At 32.3% G+C, this 17,475-nt stretch overlaps 3 protein-coding genes across 3 annotated transcripts; 1 reads left to right on the forward strand and 2 right to left on the reverse strand.

The window, feature by feature from the left end:
• Nucleotides 1-709: 709 nt before the first annotated feature.
• LOC128043082 (E3 ubiquitin-protein ligase RZF1-like) lies at nucleotides 710-1,129 on the reverse strand. The gene has a single exon (XM_052634912.1). It carries the CDS (start codon nucleotides 1,127-1,129, stop codon nucleotides 710-712), a length of 420 nt encoding a protein of 139 aa, XP_052490872.1.
• A 3,199-nt stretch (nucleotides 1,130-4,328) lies between these two features.
• LOC105792906 (senescence/dehydration-associated protein At4g35985, chloroplastic) lies at nucleotides 4,329-8,104 on the reverse strand. The gene is made up of 5 exons (XM_012621755.2): nucleotides 7,503-8,104; nucleotides 7,139-7,251; nucleotides 5,884-6,050; nucleotides 5,635-5,719; nucleotides 4,329-4,628 (listed from the first exon to the last, which is right to left on the reverse strand). The coding sequence occupies exons 1-5, from the start codon at nucleotides 8,025-8,027 to the stop codon at nucleotides 4,472-4,474; spliced, it is 1,047 nt and encodes a 348-aa protein (XP_012477209.1). The 5' UTR covers nucleotides 8,028-8,104; the 3' UTR covers nucleotides 4,329-4,471.
• A 2,056-nt stretch (nucleotides 8,105-10,160) lies between these two features.
• LOC105792907 (protein DETOXIFICATION 51) lies at nucleotides 10,161-11,948 on the forward strand. Its single transcript, XM_012621756.2, has one exon. It carries the CDS (start codon nucleotides 10,327-10,329, stop codon nucleotides 11,854-11,856), a length of 1,530 nt encoding a protein of 509 aa, XP_012477210.1. The 5' UTR covers nucleotides 10,161-10,326; the 3' UTR covers nucleotides 11,857-11,948.
• The last annotated feature ends 5,527 nt before the right edge of the window (nucleotides 11,949-17,475 follow it).

Raw genomic sequence — 17,475 nt, forward strand, 5'->3', positions numbered from 1 at the left:
TTGTTGTTGTATGGCCTTCTTTGTTCATACCGCCTGCACCAATTGATAGCTCTCCTTCCCAATCTTTTGTACAATTCAGTTGTTTTTTTAAACAACTTTGAATTTCATGATTCTGCGAATCAAAATCTAAACAACATTTATCTCCTTTCTTCGATATTGATCGTCAGATCAACTTGGATCTAAGATATGTTCTTCTACTCGCTGATGGGTACGGATCCAGTGTATAGATCGACAAATCGTTGTTTGAAGCTCTCTAGTCGGAATTTAAAAGAAACTCAACAACCCAATAATTTAAATAAAAACATTTAAATAATTCAACTACATAAATAGAATCTTTCGAATAATTCAATGATTATTTTGTAATTTTTTAAAGTTAAATGAATAAAATGTAAACCTATTAATAATTTAATGACTTTGGTGTAAGTTTACCTTTTTTTCCCTTTATTGAGATTAATAAACCATATTTAGTTATAGCTAAACTAGGCATTCCAGATCAAGACGTAATTATATATATATATATATATATATATATATATATATATATATATATATATATATATATATATATAAATCGACACTATGTTTTATACAAAAATAGTAAAATGAAACAAGAATCGAAAATATTTTATATTAATTTCCCCAACAGAAAAAAAAAAAGAAAAAAGAAAAAAAGACAAACAAACTAGTGAACGTAATGGAGAAGAGAGGCTCATATCATCGACCGGCCCGAAATTTCACGGCGGCAAAGAGGGCAAGAATCGCCGTTTCCATTCAAAAGCCAATTGGTAATACAGTTATGGTGATAAACATGACCGCACGAAACTCGTCTCGCAATTTCCTCGGATTTTCCGAAACTTTCCATACAAACTGAACAGCTACCGGGGGCTTGATCAACCTCCGGCATATCGCAAACCATACCGGCGACTTCTTCTAGCCTGGTTTTGGGATTTTCCGGCATCGTTATTGCTTCGTCGAGGTCAAATCGTTGAGCGATATCAGGGATCAAAGGATTTTCCGGCATCGTTATTGCATCGTCGAGGTCGAATTGTTGAGTAGGGTAATAAGGGACTAATACAGAATTATTATTGCCTGAAACGACAACGTGGAACGTTGTTGAACCGGTCGCCATGGAAAATATCACAGAAGAAATATCAATGCTTTTTTAACTGTTGTTTTTTGAAAAAGTTTTATTTTTTAGAGATCAGCTTTTCGGACAAGAAAATGCTTTAGATCTTCTTTGTCTGCATCTATATATAATAGTCTGATTTTGGTTAAATTCCCTGGAAAGTCCCTGAATTATAAGGACTGTATTAAAATAGATCCTCTATCATTAAATGGTTCCATTTAGTCTTTGTACTATTAAAAAATCAAATAAGTCGAAATTGTTACAGAGTTAATATTTACCGTATAAAACATATCTTGAAAGTTATTTTTCCAATTGCATTTCAATTCTAAACAAAAATTTCATTTACAAAGTCATAAATACTTCAAATATATTAACTCTATTAAATAGTAAGTGACATTTTTTATACGTTAAATATTAACTACATTCCAATTTGGTCTTATTTGATTCTTTTAAATGGCACAAGAACTAAATTGATCCATTTAATAATAGAGGGACTAATTTAATACAGTCCCTATAATAGAAGGACCTTCTAGGTAAATTCACAGTCCGATTTTGCCTTTTGGGGACCATCTTTTGAAATTTTTTATATTAATATTTTGAAAGTGTATTGTTTGTAATTGTATTTCTACTTCTAACCATAATAAAAATTTGACTATGAATTTCCTTTTTATTGGATATAAATGACTGAGATTATAAATATTCAGGCGGAGCGTAATTTTCAAGTAAAGCCTTTTCAACAATGATAACTTCAAGATTCAAACTTCATTCAAATGCCCGAAGAAGAAGTTCATTGCTATTTCTTCCAACTACATGTTGATTTATTTAATTATGAAATTCACTGTTTTAGTTAATCATTTTGTTTTAATTTATTAAAATTTAATCCTCATACTTTTATCAAAATCGAGATATTAGTCCAGTTGTTGGTAAACCTTGAACTTGAAGTCTTCATTTGTTAATTTATTGCATATTAATTATTGAATTGTGTATTGTTGCTAATTCTTTACATATAAATTATCGAATTGCTAATTTTCATGTAAGCACTTCGACAACAAGATTTTTAGAAAATGCGACTTAACTAATTTATTAACTTTTCTAAAATATGAGAACAATTTTTATTGAAGGGACTAATTTTAAATTTTATAAAGTAAAGGGATGAAATTTGAAATTAAACATTAAATTAGGATAAAATTGATTTTAAATAATAAATTGGACCAAATTAATATAAAATTCATAAATTGTTTGTTCTAAGCCATGATTCATACACGTTGAACCAACAAGACAGTCCGAAAAGTAAATCTATAAAAGGAATTTGAAAAACAAATGACATTTTAGAAAAAAAAGTGATATTTTAAAAAAATATTTATTCAAAGAAATTAAGGAAAAACAACGGGTGAGAATTCTTAAATGAAAAAAGAGAGGAATATATATAGTCGGTATTTTTTATAAAAAATAATTATAATTTTTAAAGATAATTAATAAAAATATTTAATACATTAAATAACATCTATATTCTTTATTTTATATAAACGTTAGGATTGAATATAAATTTATTTTTATAATTTTCTAATCAATTGATATCGATTAATTAACTACAATAACACAATAAAATATTAAAAAAGTACAAGTTGAGATTAAATATTATTAAAAATATTAATTTATTAGAAAATAGAATAATGGCAGGAATCAGAACAATTTTATATTTAAAATGTCTTTTTGACAATGAAATACTAATAAATAGATTGAGTTGGATGAATAAATAAATTATTTATTGGTTAACAATATAAATATGTATAGGTCGATATCATGACTTTTATTTCAAATAGAATTTTGAAGCCACCTCAACTTAGTTTATGTCGTGAGAGAAATATTAATAAATATTATTTTATATAATAAAATCATTAAAATCTTAGTTGGAATATTGAATATAATGGTAAAATATATAGTGTTTTTTTTTAATTATAGCAAATATTATCACAAATCTTAATATTAAATCGGACATGAAAAATACAAAAATATAAGGACTTAAGTTTTAAAAAAAAAGCCCTCAATAAAAGATCAAAAAATTAATTGAACCCTATAAAAAAATGCACCAAATTAAGCCCTAAATGACTCCCAAAAAATGAATCGGCCTTTTTTGTTAACAAAACCCTCAATTGGCAGATTTGACCATTAGAAGCCACTAGAAGCTTCCAGACATGCCATATCAGCATATTGTTACATCAACGAGGTTAATGGTCTACAAAATTTGACCACCATTAACCTCGTTGATTTGGAAGCTTCTAGTGGCTTTGGTTTGTTACGTCAATGAGATTGATGGTTAAGCTAGTTAATTGACAATTTCCGTTAACAAAAAGATCATAAATAATGTTTATACCACCATTGTTTTTCTTGATTTGATTGCTCAATAATTTGGTAGCCATTGGGGCTATCCAAAGCCCACAAGCACCACCAAGTGGCCCAACAATGCTACATGGGGTCTTGAGCCTACATGAACCCATCAAACTTTTGGAGTAGGCTTGTCCCACTTGATCACACTTCTTGTATAACATTTAGGGATAAATCTTAAATATTAACACAATTATTGATATAACATCATTTTATGTTTATATATTGCATTTAAATATTTTTTATTTAGTACTCTAACTATCATTTATAATTTAATTTCTAATAAACATGTGTCGCATGTTAAGTTTTTATTAAAAATAAATTGAGATGAAAATAACAATTCATATATCAAAATAAAAAAAAATAAGTATAATTTAAAAGCGCAATATTATGAGGTAAGCAGTGCAGTTGAACTATTAGTGACTTTCTTTTTTGGTCACCCAACCGTATAATTTTATCGTTTTTATCACTTGTTGGCTAACGATAACAACTTCTAAAATGGACATCAGAGCAACTTTAACCTGCAACATTTATAAATTATATTAATTTAATTTTGATTCTAAAGAACATAACTTTTGACAATTACACATTGTGTAATTTAATTTAATTTTTAAAATTTTCTTCTTTTAGAATTGTCCAATCCTAATCTAGATGGACTTATACTTGAAATGACATCATCAAGTAACATAAACTTATCTAAAACTCGAAATGGTGTTAACCAAAAATTTTGATAAAAAAAAAAAAAAACCAAGTTAAACTTAAATGACTTGAAAATTTCAAAACTCGAATAAACTCAATCCAAAATCGATCCAAACTATTTAAGTGCTAATCATACGTAACGTAAGTAGATTTACTTCGGTTCTAATTTTCATCATATCAGTATTCATACCCGAATATGTGTCTAAACACGAATATTTTGTTACATTTGTTTGCTAATCTTGAAATGTTTAATAAGATTTTCTAGTTATACTTGGGAGCATTGTTCAATAACCCAGAAGTGGCAGTGGACTTGGGAGTGAATGCTTTCCTTATCTTGAACACATTCCAAGCTGTGCTTGCCAAGTTCCCCGCAGTTGCTAGCGCATCTTCCGTCGCTTCGCCTGCTCTTTCGCCGTACCTATGACCCAAAAAAAACCGGAAACGGAAAAAGATTAATTGTGGGATACTATGCTACTCAAATTCAAATATAAGTATCAGATATGGATATATGTTCAATAAAACTAAATTTTATTTTTTAAATTTTTTCTCATATATTTGAAGAGTTTTCTAAAGATTTATTTCTAAGAACGGCGAAATTGGTTTTAGATTGCCGAGGCCAAGTAAAAAATTTTGTTTCGATGAAATTGAGATAAAATTATAAAATTAGGAGTCCAAAGCTAAAAATATTGTAAAAAAGAAGAAGAAGAAGCTAAAGGTAAATTATTAATTTTTCAAGAGAGCTAAAGTTATATATATATATATATATATTGCATTTAATCAAAGGTTAAACGAGGTTTAAATTATATTTTTTAATTTTTGAGAGGGCCTAAAGAGCAATTTGCCCATTTGGCGGGGCCGGGGAAGGCCATTTCTCGCTCGTTGGCCATCCCCTTCACCTTGGTTAAATTTTTGGCCATTTTCTATTTAGATTCGAGTTATTTTAGGTTTAAACAATGTGGAGTATAGATTGTTTTAGATTCACTGGTCTTTTTTTTGTATGTGTGTTCTAAAGTTTTTAGATCAGTTCAAGTTTAAGTTTGTTAGTTGGGATTTTTTTGGGTCCGCCATTTTGAGTTTATATAATTTTGAGTTTGAACTGTTTTGATTTGAGTAGTTAAATTTTTTAGGTTTTAAAACTTTCGGATCAAATTCAAATTTTCTAGTTAAGTGTTTTTGGGTCAATCATTTCATATTCGATTGTTTTAAGTCCAAATTATTTCAATTGGCCAGCATTAGATCTTTAAGGTTATTTCTAGCTTAACGTTCGAGCTCTAATCATTTAAATTTTCTTATTAAATTTTTTTAATTTAATTAAATTTAAATTAATTGAATCGAATTTTTAATTTCGAATAAAATTCATAAATTTGAACACAATCCAAGCAAAAAATAAAAATAAAAAATCTAAACAACATTAGTCTTTTTACCTATGAGTCATCACTCTAGTTGCTGCAGTGGATGTAGCAGATAAAGCTTGCTTTTCAGCAACTTCAACTGCATCAAGAACCTTGTCTGCCATACACACACACAAAAAATAAGTAAATAAATAAATAACGATGGCAACATAACGTTACGGTTAATCGTTATTATTAACTATCCCTAACTGCTTTTGCGGTCGCAATTTAAATCCCGAGCATCGAAAAAAATGGGTACGATAATTGGGGTTAGATACTCACTAACAGCATCGAGGGAAGCTAAAAGAACTTGGCCAGGAAGCATTGAAAGGAAAGCTTGGCCAGGCTTGGAGTTAAGCAAAGGTGCCATTACGGTTCCACTTGCTATACCAACCATGTCCAACATTGTTTTGCTCAACTTTTCTGTCATTATCGATAGGTTTCTAACACTGCAAATTTGCACAATATTATATGCATTTAAAGGTAATTGTAATAAAGGGCAACTATCCCGTTTTGATTATCCAAACTTTTTAAAAATTTAATTATTCTAAGAAAGAAACTGATCACTTTACCGTTAAATAATAACAAAAAATGCTAGTGGTGTATTTTCATGTGTTGTTTTGGGGTGACCGAAATAGGAATAAACCCCTATTTAAAGTGACTAACATGGAAATCTACAATTAGTATTTTGTTACTATTTAATGATAGAGTGATCGTTTTGATCTATTTCTTCTTTGGGTGACAAAATTAACAAAAAATAAAATTAAAGTGATCAAAATAGGAACAACCCCTATTTAAAGTGAATAATAGGATAATTTATCCTTTTTTTTTACAGAAAAGGAAAAGTTAAAATATATTGACAATCCCTTCATTTTGGCAAATTAAAATATATTGACAATCCCTTCATTTTGGCAAAATTTGAGACTTAACCTCCGAACTTAAAATGTTTTTATTTTTTTCGATTTAAAAATCTCAATTTAATCATTAGCGATTTCTATTAAAATTTGTTAATTTAACATGTTGATTAAATCACTTAGGGTATGACCACCATTGGGGCTCAAGGGGTTTGGCAGTTGTCACCTAAAACTTTTGAAAATTTCATTAAACCTTTCAATTTTTTAAAACTCCTCCACAATTTTTGTAAAATTCTCATTAAGTCTCTATTTTTTTTTACAAAATTTTAATTTAACCTTTCAAAAATTTTGAAAAATCTCATTAAATTTATCAAAGTTTTAAAATGTTAATTAGCTACCCAATTCTTAATGTCAAGATTTGCCATTGAGATTACACTCGAATGACATGACATGTGAATGGAAAATAAAACTGTCAAGTTAATAAATTTTGACAAAATTACAACAACATTAATGATTAAACTAGTATTTTTAAATTAAAAAAATATTTAATCTTTTTAAGTTTTAAAATACAGTGAATAAATCTTAAATTTTGTAAAACTATAACAACTAACACCATATTTTGACCAATTGAAAATTTAAGTAAAAAATTTCAGGTAATAATAGAGAAGAAATATGATATATACCGTTTAAGGTTATTGTTGTTGGCTTCACTCTTGCTTTTGTTGCTCTTACTTGAAATGATCCCATGAGTTTTCCCTGGTGGTTGCCTTAAAATGGTTTCTCCTCCTTTTTGGACCTGTTTTTTTTTTTTTTAATTTCACAAATCAAATCAATTCAAATGTTTAAGTGGCTGGTTTGGACCGACCCAAATTTAAATTAAGATTTTTATTTTATTTTATGTTAATTTAATTCATCTATTTTATATTTAAAAAATTAAAAAAATTATTTAATTTAGTAACCCAATTATTCATCCATTTTATATAGCGATCAATTTAGACCAAATATTTTAGACTTGAATTAAATTTAGAAGTGTTTGCAAAGCAAAACCTGGCTAATATAAGCATTGCTGCATGTGAAGATTCCTTTAACAATCTGCCCCGTCCCTCCAGCAATAGCCTTCGCCAAAACATTGTTATAATCCTCAATCCTCGGTGCATACGCCTTCCAATCGACGTGCTTATCGCCGGTCGAACCCACGCCGGCGGCGAAGCACGAGTGCTCTTTCAAAAACGAGTCCAACGAGCTCAAGCTATTCCCATGTCCACGCCCCACGAAGGTCACCCCATAGCTCAACGGTTTCCCATCTTTCACCGGCAAAGAAAAAAGGTAATGAACCGAATCAAGCTTCACCACCGGTTCGTCCTTCGTCAACGGCCATTGAAGATCGTCGGTGACTTTAACGATAGTGGCGAGTGGAACGTCGTCGTCTAGTACACGTACGAGCTTGAACTCGCCTTTGCCGAGTTCCAAAGCGTCGCCGTTGTCCATTAAGTGAACGGTGCATCGTGGGATCTTTAAAAGAAGCTCTTGTTTGAGGGTTTTGGTTGGTGGTTGTGGCGCGAAACGTTGCATTGTGACGGTGGTTTGTGGCGGTTTAGGGTTGAAACAGCCCCTTTTTTTTGCGTGTGTTTTTATTATCGGGTTTGGTTATGGTTTTCTTGAAGGGAACCATGTTCGGATATAAAGGGAGAGGGAATAAAGTGATTGATTCTTTGTTTTTGTAGCTTTATTCTTATTCTTGATGGTAACCACTAGTGTAATATTCTAGCTTAGCTAGAATAACAAGAAGTACTATTCGATTTTTTAATATTATTATTTAAGTTTGAAATCCATTGGATTAAGTTTATTTACATTATTTATATATACAAACTCGATTTTAAGTTTAAGTTAAAACTTGACTCGATTAAGTTTATTCATATAATTTGGAGTTTGATTAAAATTCTTAACTTCATTATTTTGTAAACCATTCTAATCGAGTATGAAGATACTAAAACTCAACTTGTTGTTCGAGCTTAAGAATCATCGAATCAAGTTTCTCAAACCCTACTATCACTATGTTGGAAAGGGACCCAAGCCCTTTAGCAAACCAACCAGCGAGGATCGAATATATACTCTCTGTCTCTCTTCGATCTCAAGCTTTGAAGCTGTTTAACACCATGACCATGGCTGCCCCGTCTCTTTCAATGCCCTTTTAACACACAAAACCAGTTCACATTCTAAGTGTTGAACAAGATATTTTCTACCACACACTTCGGTGATGGTTTCTGGTACATCAATGAAGGTAACAAAGGGATATTGCTCTTTTTCTTAATTTGGTATATGATATTCAATGTTTACTGTAATTGACTCTGACTGTACTAGTGCCGATCGCTCCCGTTATAGAAACACTTTAATAAAGGGTCATGTTACTGCAATGGTTGTCTCCATGTTTTTTAAGACAAAATGACAACAAAATGTAAAGATGGAAGTTTTTTTTTTTTTTTTTTTGGTGTGGTGAATTTAAATTATAACTTTTTGAGTGAGTTAAGTAAAATTTTATAATTTTTTTAGAATTGAATTTTAAATTTTAAGAGACAAAATGTTAATTTAAAATTTGATTTATTTTTTAAAAAAGGGTTAAGTTTTTTAAGTAGGCAAGGCTTATATGATCCCTTTATCGTTGATGGAAGATATTGAGATAGGCGTTCAGCGATAATTTTTTATTGTTGGGTATCTCAATCGCACACATATTCTTTTTATTTTCCAAGCCTATAGTGAGTTACGGGTAGAGTTTAAAAAAGTTAAATTTTGGATGATTCCATCATATATAATTGAGTTGTGAAAACTTCTAGATAAATATCCTGCATCTGAACTGAAATCTTTATGGTTAAAGAATCTTTTTTTAGTTGCTCTGAAACAATTAGGAGATCCTCTAGAAGAAATACGGGGAACAACATTTTATAAATTTTTTCAAAAGAGTCAACTTTTTTCAACAAAAAATTGATTGGCTTTGTTGAGAATCTAACTGTCTAAAGAAGTGTCAAATTCTCGAGAGTACCTAAAGCGAACCGTGTCGACGTACATAATCATCCAATAAAATAATCTCAGATTTGCTTTGGGTGGGATATGAACTCATAGCCTATATGCTAGACCAATTAGTGAGATACTTATTCAACAATACTCTTGATACCATCAAGCATAAATACAAGATTTCTTTAGTGGGTGACTATGTATCAAGTTTAATCAAACTTTATTTTATAAAATTGTAATTTATTATTATTATATAGAAATACCATAAATACAAATAAATTCAAACTTATTACAAATGAAAGATAAATATTGATGATGGATTAAACCCGAACTTGCCACTATTTGACTTCGGCTCCACTTGAATACGCCATAAATTAGGCAATAGAGGTTACAAATTATTGCTTACCTACGTCAACGCCTAACTAAGGGTAAAGAAGAGTGAAAAGCGAGTTGTAATAATTTTACGTATAAAATCTTCCCATGTAAGAGCACAGAAACAGATCAGCAGACGGCGAGCCTGACGACAGCGGCATCTGTGGCCGCGGCGGCAGCGGAGGAGGATCAATATCTCCAATAATAGAACAATCTGTCGTAAAAAACAAAACCATTTCACTTACCGGGAAATTGAACAAAAATGGACTATCCTGTCGTCTGTTTCTTCAAAAGCAAACAAAATTATTACACCCCTCAAAAAAAAAAAAAAAAAAAAACCCACTTGAGGTCGTCTATTAATAAACACAATACCTATCCCTTGAAGTAAAACATAGCACATCCATTTTCAAACTTCAAAGTCAGAGCAAAACTAGTAAACAAAAGAACAGTGATTTGCTTCCAACATATTGATTCTTCTTCCTTTTTCATCATGTTTAATCAAATCCATCTCTATTTCGATCTTATATCACTACCCAATTTCATAAAACACTTTCAAAATCACCATAAACTATACCCACCGTCAATCTCAGACACCATAACCGAAGCTAAAGCCCTCTTCAATCTAGCTTTTCCCATTGCCTTAACTTCACTCATTCTTTATTCTCGTTCCATCATTTCCATGCTCTTTCTTGGCCATCTCGGCGATACCCAACTCGCCGCTGGTTCATTAGCAATGGCCTTTGCTAACATCACCGGCTACTCGGTTCTTTCCGGCCTTGCTTTAGGTATGGAACCACTTTGTTCACAAGCTTTTGGTGCTCAAAGACCTAAAGTTTTATCTTTAACACTCCATCGTTACGTTGTTTTCCTATTATTTGCTTCATTATTGATTTCTTTTGTTTGGTTAAATATGTTTAACGTTATGGTGTTTCTTCATCAAGATCCTTATATCACCCGCATTGGGTATAAATATTTATTATTTTCCCTCCCTGACCTTTTCACCAATGCTTTCGTTCTTCCAATCAGAATTTACCTTCGCGCACAAGGCATCACCCACCCGGTAACCTTATCAACCCTCGTCGCCACCGTTCTCCATTTACCCCTCAACTTCTTGCTTGTCTCCCATTTTAACTACGGCGTCGCCGCCGTGGCTGCCGCCGGTTCTATATCCAATCTCTTCGTTCTTGTCTCCTTGGTCACTTACGTTTGGGCTTCGGGCTTGCATGAGCCGACATGGGAAAACCCCAGCTCGGAATGTTTAACCGACTGGAAGCCGTTACTAAAGCTAGCCGCGCCGAGCTGCGTTTCGGTTTGTTTGGAGTGGTGGTGGTATGAGATAATGATCGTTTTGTGTGGACTTATGGTCAACCCAAAACCGCCGGTTGCTTCAATGGGGATATTGATTCAAACGACGTCGTTTATATACGTTTTCCCTTCTTCATTAAGTTTCGCGGTTTCAACGCGCGTTGGGAACGAACTAGGGGCAAACCGTCCTTATAAAGCGAGATTATCAGCTGTGGTGGCGGTGTTTGTATCAGCAACGATGGGCCTATCAGCATCCACGTTTGCATCCACTACGAAGGATAAGTGGGCCAGGATGTTCACTTCTGATCCCGAGATCCTACGGCTGACATCCATCGCACTTCCCATCCTAGGGCTATGTGAGCTCGGGAACTGTCCCCAAACTGTTAGTTGTGGGGTCCTTAGAGGAAGTGCACGTCCGACCACCGCAGCTAATGTGAACCTCGGAGCATTTTATTTGGTGGGCATGCCTATGGCGGTTGGGCTCGGGTTTTATGTCGGAGTCGGGTTTTCGGGTCTTTGGTTGGGTTTACTGTCGGCTCAAATCTGCTGCGCTGGGCTTATGTTGTATGTGGTGGGATCCACTGACTGGGACCTACAAGCTAATAGGGCCCAGGTGCTGACGTGTACAGATAGTAGATTATCTAATGATGATTGTGATAATAAAGGCGAGGAAGAACAGCCATTGATCTGTATTATGGTGACTTTGGCTCCTTAATTAATCCAGATTTAGTAGTAAAATTAGAGTTTGATATTGTAGTAAAAATTCTAAATTCGAGTTTTATGAATAAAGAAAATAATATTAAAATAGCTTATATAATTTTATATTTAATTAAAATTCGATATATCTATCTAAAATCATAAGTAGATAAAAGGCAATTATTTGGAAAAGTTTAAGTAGTTTATAGATATTTGGAAAAAAGACATTGCTGCTGCTTTCTAGGGGGTCCATCCTATATCAAATCCATCAACTCCGATTCTTAATTGCCACATGCAAGTTTCTATTGGATAACACTTTTCTATTACGTAGCCTGCCATATATTTGTGGTTGATATAGGGTAGACCTGTCCATGGGCCGGGCCGGGCCGGGCTCAGAAAAAATTTCAGCTCGACTCTTAGGCCCGGACCCAGCCCAGCCCGAAACATGGGCCTAAAATTTTACCCAGGCCCGGCCCGGGAAAAATAATAAGCCTGAGTCCAGCCCGGCCCGGCCCGTTTTTAATAAACACAAAAAAAAAATAAAAATAAAAAAAATATTTTTAAAGTATTTTAAAATTAAAAAATAAAAATAAAAAATATTTATTTATTATATCCGGGCCGGGCCCGGGCCAAAAAAGTTGAGCCCGAGCCCGGCCCATTTTTTAAACGGGCCTCGTTTTTTTGCCCAAGCCCATACTTCGGGCCTATATTTTTACCCAAATCCTCTCATATTTCGGGCGGGCCGTCGGGCCGGGCCGAGCCGCCCGACCTATGGACAGGTCTAATATAGGGTGGTAGGGTTCATGGAGGTTCATTGTAATTTTTATACAAGTTTTATGTGCTTCATTATCTTATTTTAATTATTTATATCTATATTATATAATATTTGTTATAGAACATTTCACAACCCGAAATCCGACTCATCTTTGTGACTTGGAATCTGACCCTCCTTGCTAAGTACAACGGTGTAGATCACCCCATCGTATTTTGTCATCTCATGTGCAAGCAGTCCTCACACCCCATCAATAAGGGTCACCTTGCGAGGTGGGTCGCTCATCATATCTCGCCACCTCATGTACGACCATTCCTCACATCCTATCACTAATCCCGCCTCGCATTTTAGTACATGTCTCACTTTCTATAATGATATCTAGGTCTACTAAGGAAACACGTCTAAAGGTACGTGTCAAGCCTGAAAGGGGAACGTGTCAAGTCTAAAGGTACGTGTCACTTTCTATATATGGATTAATTTTTAATAATAGAAATAGATGGAATTTTTAACAAAGGAATTAGATTACTCTTTAATTTGACGTATAAAAATTAATTTTCTCATTTTTTTTAGTAGAGAAAATAAAATGTAATTTAATTTTTAGTATAGGAGTCTTTATAGGAGTGAGCAATGAATAGCTAAGATAGGTAGGATTTTTTAACAAGAGCATGTTGGGATGTGGAAGACGGCCATGGTTTGCCCATTCCTTTTTCAAAGTGGAAAAAACAGAAGAGCAAAATAGTTTTAGAAAAGGCCGACAGCATCACTTTAGAGCATCATGCTTCTCACATGGCTACTCTTTCCAGCACCCACTCCTTTTTTTTTCTGCAACTCCATACATTTTTATGTCTCTTTCTGTGTCCCCTTATCTCTGTATATTCATACTCTCCATATATTATTTCAAAGGGCTCCAAACACCCACCCCACTATTGTTGTCTCCATGCATGAAATAAAGAGAGCATAAGTAGGGTAAAACCAACTTCATCAATCACTAATTAGATTAAGTAAATTTCAGTTTAAAAAGTTTTACCAGTTAGATTCGCGTCTATTACAACATCACTATTTTAGTTACATTGCTACCAAATAAATAGTTTTTTTATTTCAAAATGTCATACTAAAAATTTAAAAACGAAAATAACTGTGTTAACTGTATTTAAACCTTTTAAATTCTAAAAGTAGAGAAACTAAATTATTAAAATAAAAATAAAAATTAAATTTTAAATTTTAACTATCACGATACTCTTCACTAAGGCTATATGTAAAGCAAAAAAGAAAGGAAGGAAGAAGGGGGCTACTATCAATATCGATATTCTGATATATGTTAAATCCAGAAGTATGGTACTATAGAATTATGGCACTCTTAAATAGGACTATAAAGAAAGCAAACAGGAAAGAAAGGAAGAAGAAGGTACCATTAATATGGATATTTTAGTATCTGTCAAATCCGCAATCACGATACCCTTGACCAAAACTATATATATCAAAAAAAAGGATAGAAAGGAGGAGGGGGGCTGCCCTTTAGTCCTCCATGTAAGTAACAACTGGCACAAACATCATTAAAAACAAGAAGAAGCACTTTTGAACATTCTTCTTCATCAGAAGCAGCATAATTTGTGCATTTAGTAGGGTCAACATCCATGATTTGTTCAGTTCAACCATCCCCTTTTTCCTTTTTATTTCACAACTTGCCAATGACATGTCCCCTTCACAAGGACCTGGACCTGAATCTCCATCCTCACATGATATACATGTATGTATATAATTCCTCCTTTTTATAGTCTAAATCACCATTACTTCTACACTTTTACATCCTTATAGGAATTAGTTATGTAGCAAGCTAGCTTTTTTGCTCAACCCATTATTTCCTACCCCCTAAGAGGTTGACAACTTGGGGTCCAGATCAAAATTGTTTGACCATATTTAGCTGTTACGTAGAACATTCAAAACAACACACAAACATAGCAAAAATATGTTCTAAATGTTTTGTGTTTATCAAGGTATTTCAATTTGTTGGAATTTGGATATGTCCTAAATTGTGTGCTAAAACCCAGATTCAGCCATTTATTCATATTCTTTTACAAGCAAAATATGACTTTAACTTGACAAGACACCTAAGGGCTTTTCTTTCTTTAATAAATTTAATTATGTATATATACAAATATACATGTGGTTATAAATATAGAATGTAGATTTCTGAATTAATCTTATACCTTAGATTAAAGAGTAAATCGGTCATTTCAGTTAAAAATTCCATCCATTTCAACAGTTAAAAACTTATGTAGCTAACGGAATAATCAAACAGTTACACATGACGTGCCATATGTACCTCATGCTGACATACAAGAACTAGTTTTTAACGATAGCAATGCATGAATTTTTTAATAGAAAGATCAATTAGCTTTTTGATCTAACGTGTATGGATTAATTTACTTATTTTTTAATAAATAAACAAAATACAAATTAACTGTTAATATAAAAACCTTCATGATACATGTGTGATTCTTATCCTAAAATAATACCAATCATTCATGTGCAGATAAGAAAATGTCCCACCAGCATGGTATGGAAAAATAAAACCAAATTTGAGGGATATTGACATTTCAAGTGTATTCAAAAGTGAGTGCTACAAAATTAGATATTTTAATGTTTATAATTCATGGAGTTTTAAGATTCCCATTACTTTTATATATATATATATATATATATATATATATATATATATATATCCAAAGTTTATACAATATTGATTTTCAGAAAATGAGTTTGGGTCATTTAGATGCAATTATTCTTAGATTTATTAGTTATTGAGAAAATGAAGGCTCCTCCAATTTGATACCATCAACTTCACCAAATAAATTACTCTAACAATATGTATGATAGGACAAATGAATGAAAAGAAATGGGAAAAAGAAAGAAAATTATTTTTCTTATTTTAAGTTCTAAGTTGAAGCACAATTGTAATTACAAAATTAAATAACATAAAAATCAAGCAATACAAATCATAATGAACTAATAATTAAAATATATCTTAATCTAGTTCCAGTAAATTCAGACTGGATCCACATATGATGATAATCAAATAAAATAAATTTTAAAAAATTTACATATAATTTATACAGAATGAAACTCGGATCTACCCATAGTTCCTTCTCAGCCCATAAATAAGAAAATAATGCGTTTCAGCGCACTTGAACCCGCGTACTTTTATATTGATAACAATACTCATACCAATTGAATATACAACCTTATACCATATACCGCTTATGGGGTTCAATATGCATATTTTTCCCTCAAACCAACAATCTCAAGGGTTCCACCAACCCATGGGCTTATGGAACTCCATAAGTTATGTAAATTGACCCAATTTGAACTGGCCTAGTCTGCTATCAAATGGAGCTTCAAGTTGGCTAATCCAAATCCAACTAATTTTTAACTTAAATTCATTCAAAATAGCTCAAACTGCTAAGCTTGGATTCTGGATTAAGGCTATTTATCAAGCTTTCTTCCTCTAAAATTGAACCTTGTTATGTTCTATTCTAGGTCAATTGATATGATATTTTTTTCTTCTCTTGGTTGATGCGGTGAACTGGACTGCCATCTTCCTTTGTGTATTGAGTTGGACTTTGTAGAGCTAAAGAAAGCAAAGGCAAGTTAAGGGGCTAGTGGTGTTTAAGTCAAGAGACTAGAGAGAGAAAATTTGTATATAGGTATTTTTACTTGATCTTTGGGCTACCCGGGATTGCCCAACTAATCTTGTTGACTTGTTGGTTTTGCTTAGGGGCGTAAGTCAGTTTAACTCAAATACTGACAAACTCGAGTTTAAGTTCAATTTGAAATTTAAAGTTTGATACTCAAATAGAGTTTATGTATCAATTTTTATATTCAAAGTGTTTAAGCTTAAACTTGAACTCGACTCGATAATTAAGCTTTAAAATTAATAATATATATTAAGAACAATAATATAATTTAATACTATACATTAAAAATGAAAAGCACAATAAGGCTCACGAGTCATTGAGTCGACTATTGTTATTTGTTAAGCCACTAATGCTCAAACTTTGTTCAATAATTACTTAATCAAGTTTGATATTTTCCGAGTCGAACTCAAGTATTTTTCGAGCACCAATGTCTCATTTATAGGGATGGAGGGAGGGGATAGATAAAGGCCCTAGCCCCCCAAAATTGGAAAAAGTTTATTTTAACCCCCAAAACTTATAAATTTATAAATTAATTTATATTAAAATTATAATCTGACCTCAAAAATAAAAAAAAATTTGATTTAATCATTTTAAAAACCGTAAAAATATATAAAAAAATTGTATTTTAACCCTTTAAAAATCCCGAACCCAAAAGCTTTTTTTACTCTGTCTCTGCTGATTTGTACCCCTAATTGGCCTTAACCTTAGTTATTGATGAATTTCTCTACAAGAAGCAGGTGTCAAAAGCTTGGTCTCTAGTTGACATCTGGCTACACCAGGTGCTTGGATTATTATTGGTATTGGTAATATATTGGTACCCAACCTTTGTTATCCAGAATGGGCAAAAGATAGTTTTTCAAGGCAAAAAAGTGGTGCAAAGAATATTAAACATTAAACCCAACACAATAATTTGAAACCACACATTCCGCAATGGCATGAAATTATTTGATTAAAGTAGCTGAATAGGTTTTGCTTTAAAACTACTTTGAGTAGTTCCAATTGACAGACTATCTAATCCCCTCTACTTTTCCAATACAATTTTTTTTGTTAAAAGATTGTGACTCGAATCCCATCATTTGTTAAAAATAATAAATATAGTGACAAAATAATAGGATTTATGGGGCGAGAAGCCGAGGGCCGTAGCCCGCCACCGATCCCCATTAAACACAAA

The sequence above is a fragment of the Gossypium raimondii genome, chromosome 8, assembly GCF_025698545.1.
Source record: "Gossypium raimondii isolate GPD5lz chromosome 8, ASM2569854v1, whole genome shotgun sequence".
Taxonomy (NCBI): Eukaryota; Viridiplantae; Streptophyta; class Magnoliopsida; order Malvales; family Malvaceae; genus Gossypium; species Gossypium raimondii.

Coding starts and splice junctions, on each gene's coding strand:
- LOC128043082 (XM_052634912.1), bottom strand. CDS start 1,129: ATGGCGACCGGTTCAACAACGTTCCACGTTGTCGTTTCAGGCAATAAT.
- LOC105792906 (XM_012621755.2), bottom strand. CDS start 8,027: ATGCAACGTTTCGCGCCACAACCACCAACCAAAACCCTCAAACAAGAG. Junction 7,252..7,502: donor GCAATGCTTATATTAGCCAG/GTTTTGCTTTGC, acceptor AAAAAAAAACAG/GTCCAAAAAGGAGGAGAAAC. Junction 6,051..7,138: donor AACAACAATAACCTTAAACG/GTATATATCATA, acceptor GCAAATTTGCAG/TGTTAGAAACCTATCGATAA.
- LOC105792907 (XM_012621756.2), top strand. CDS start 10,327: ATGTTTAATCAAATCCATCTCTATTTCGATCTTATATCACTACCCAAT.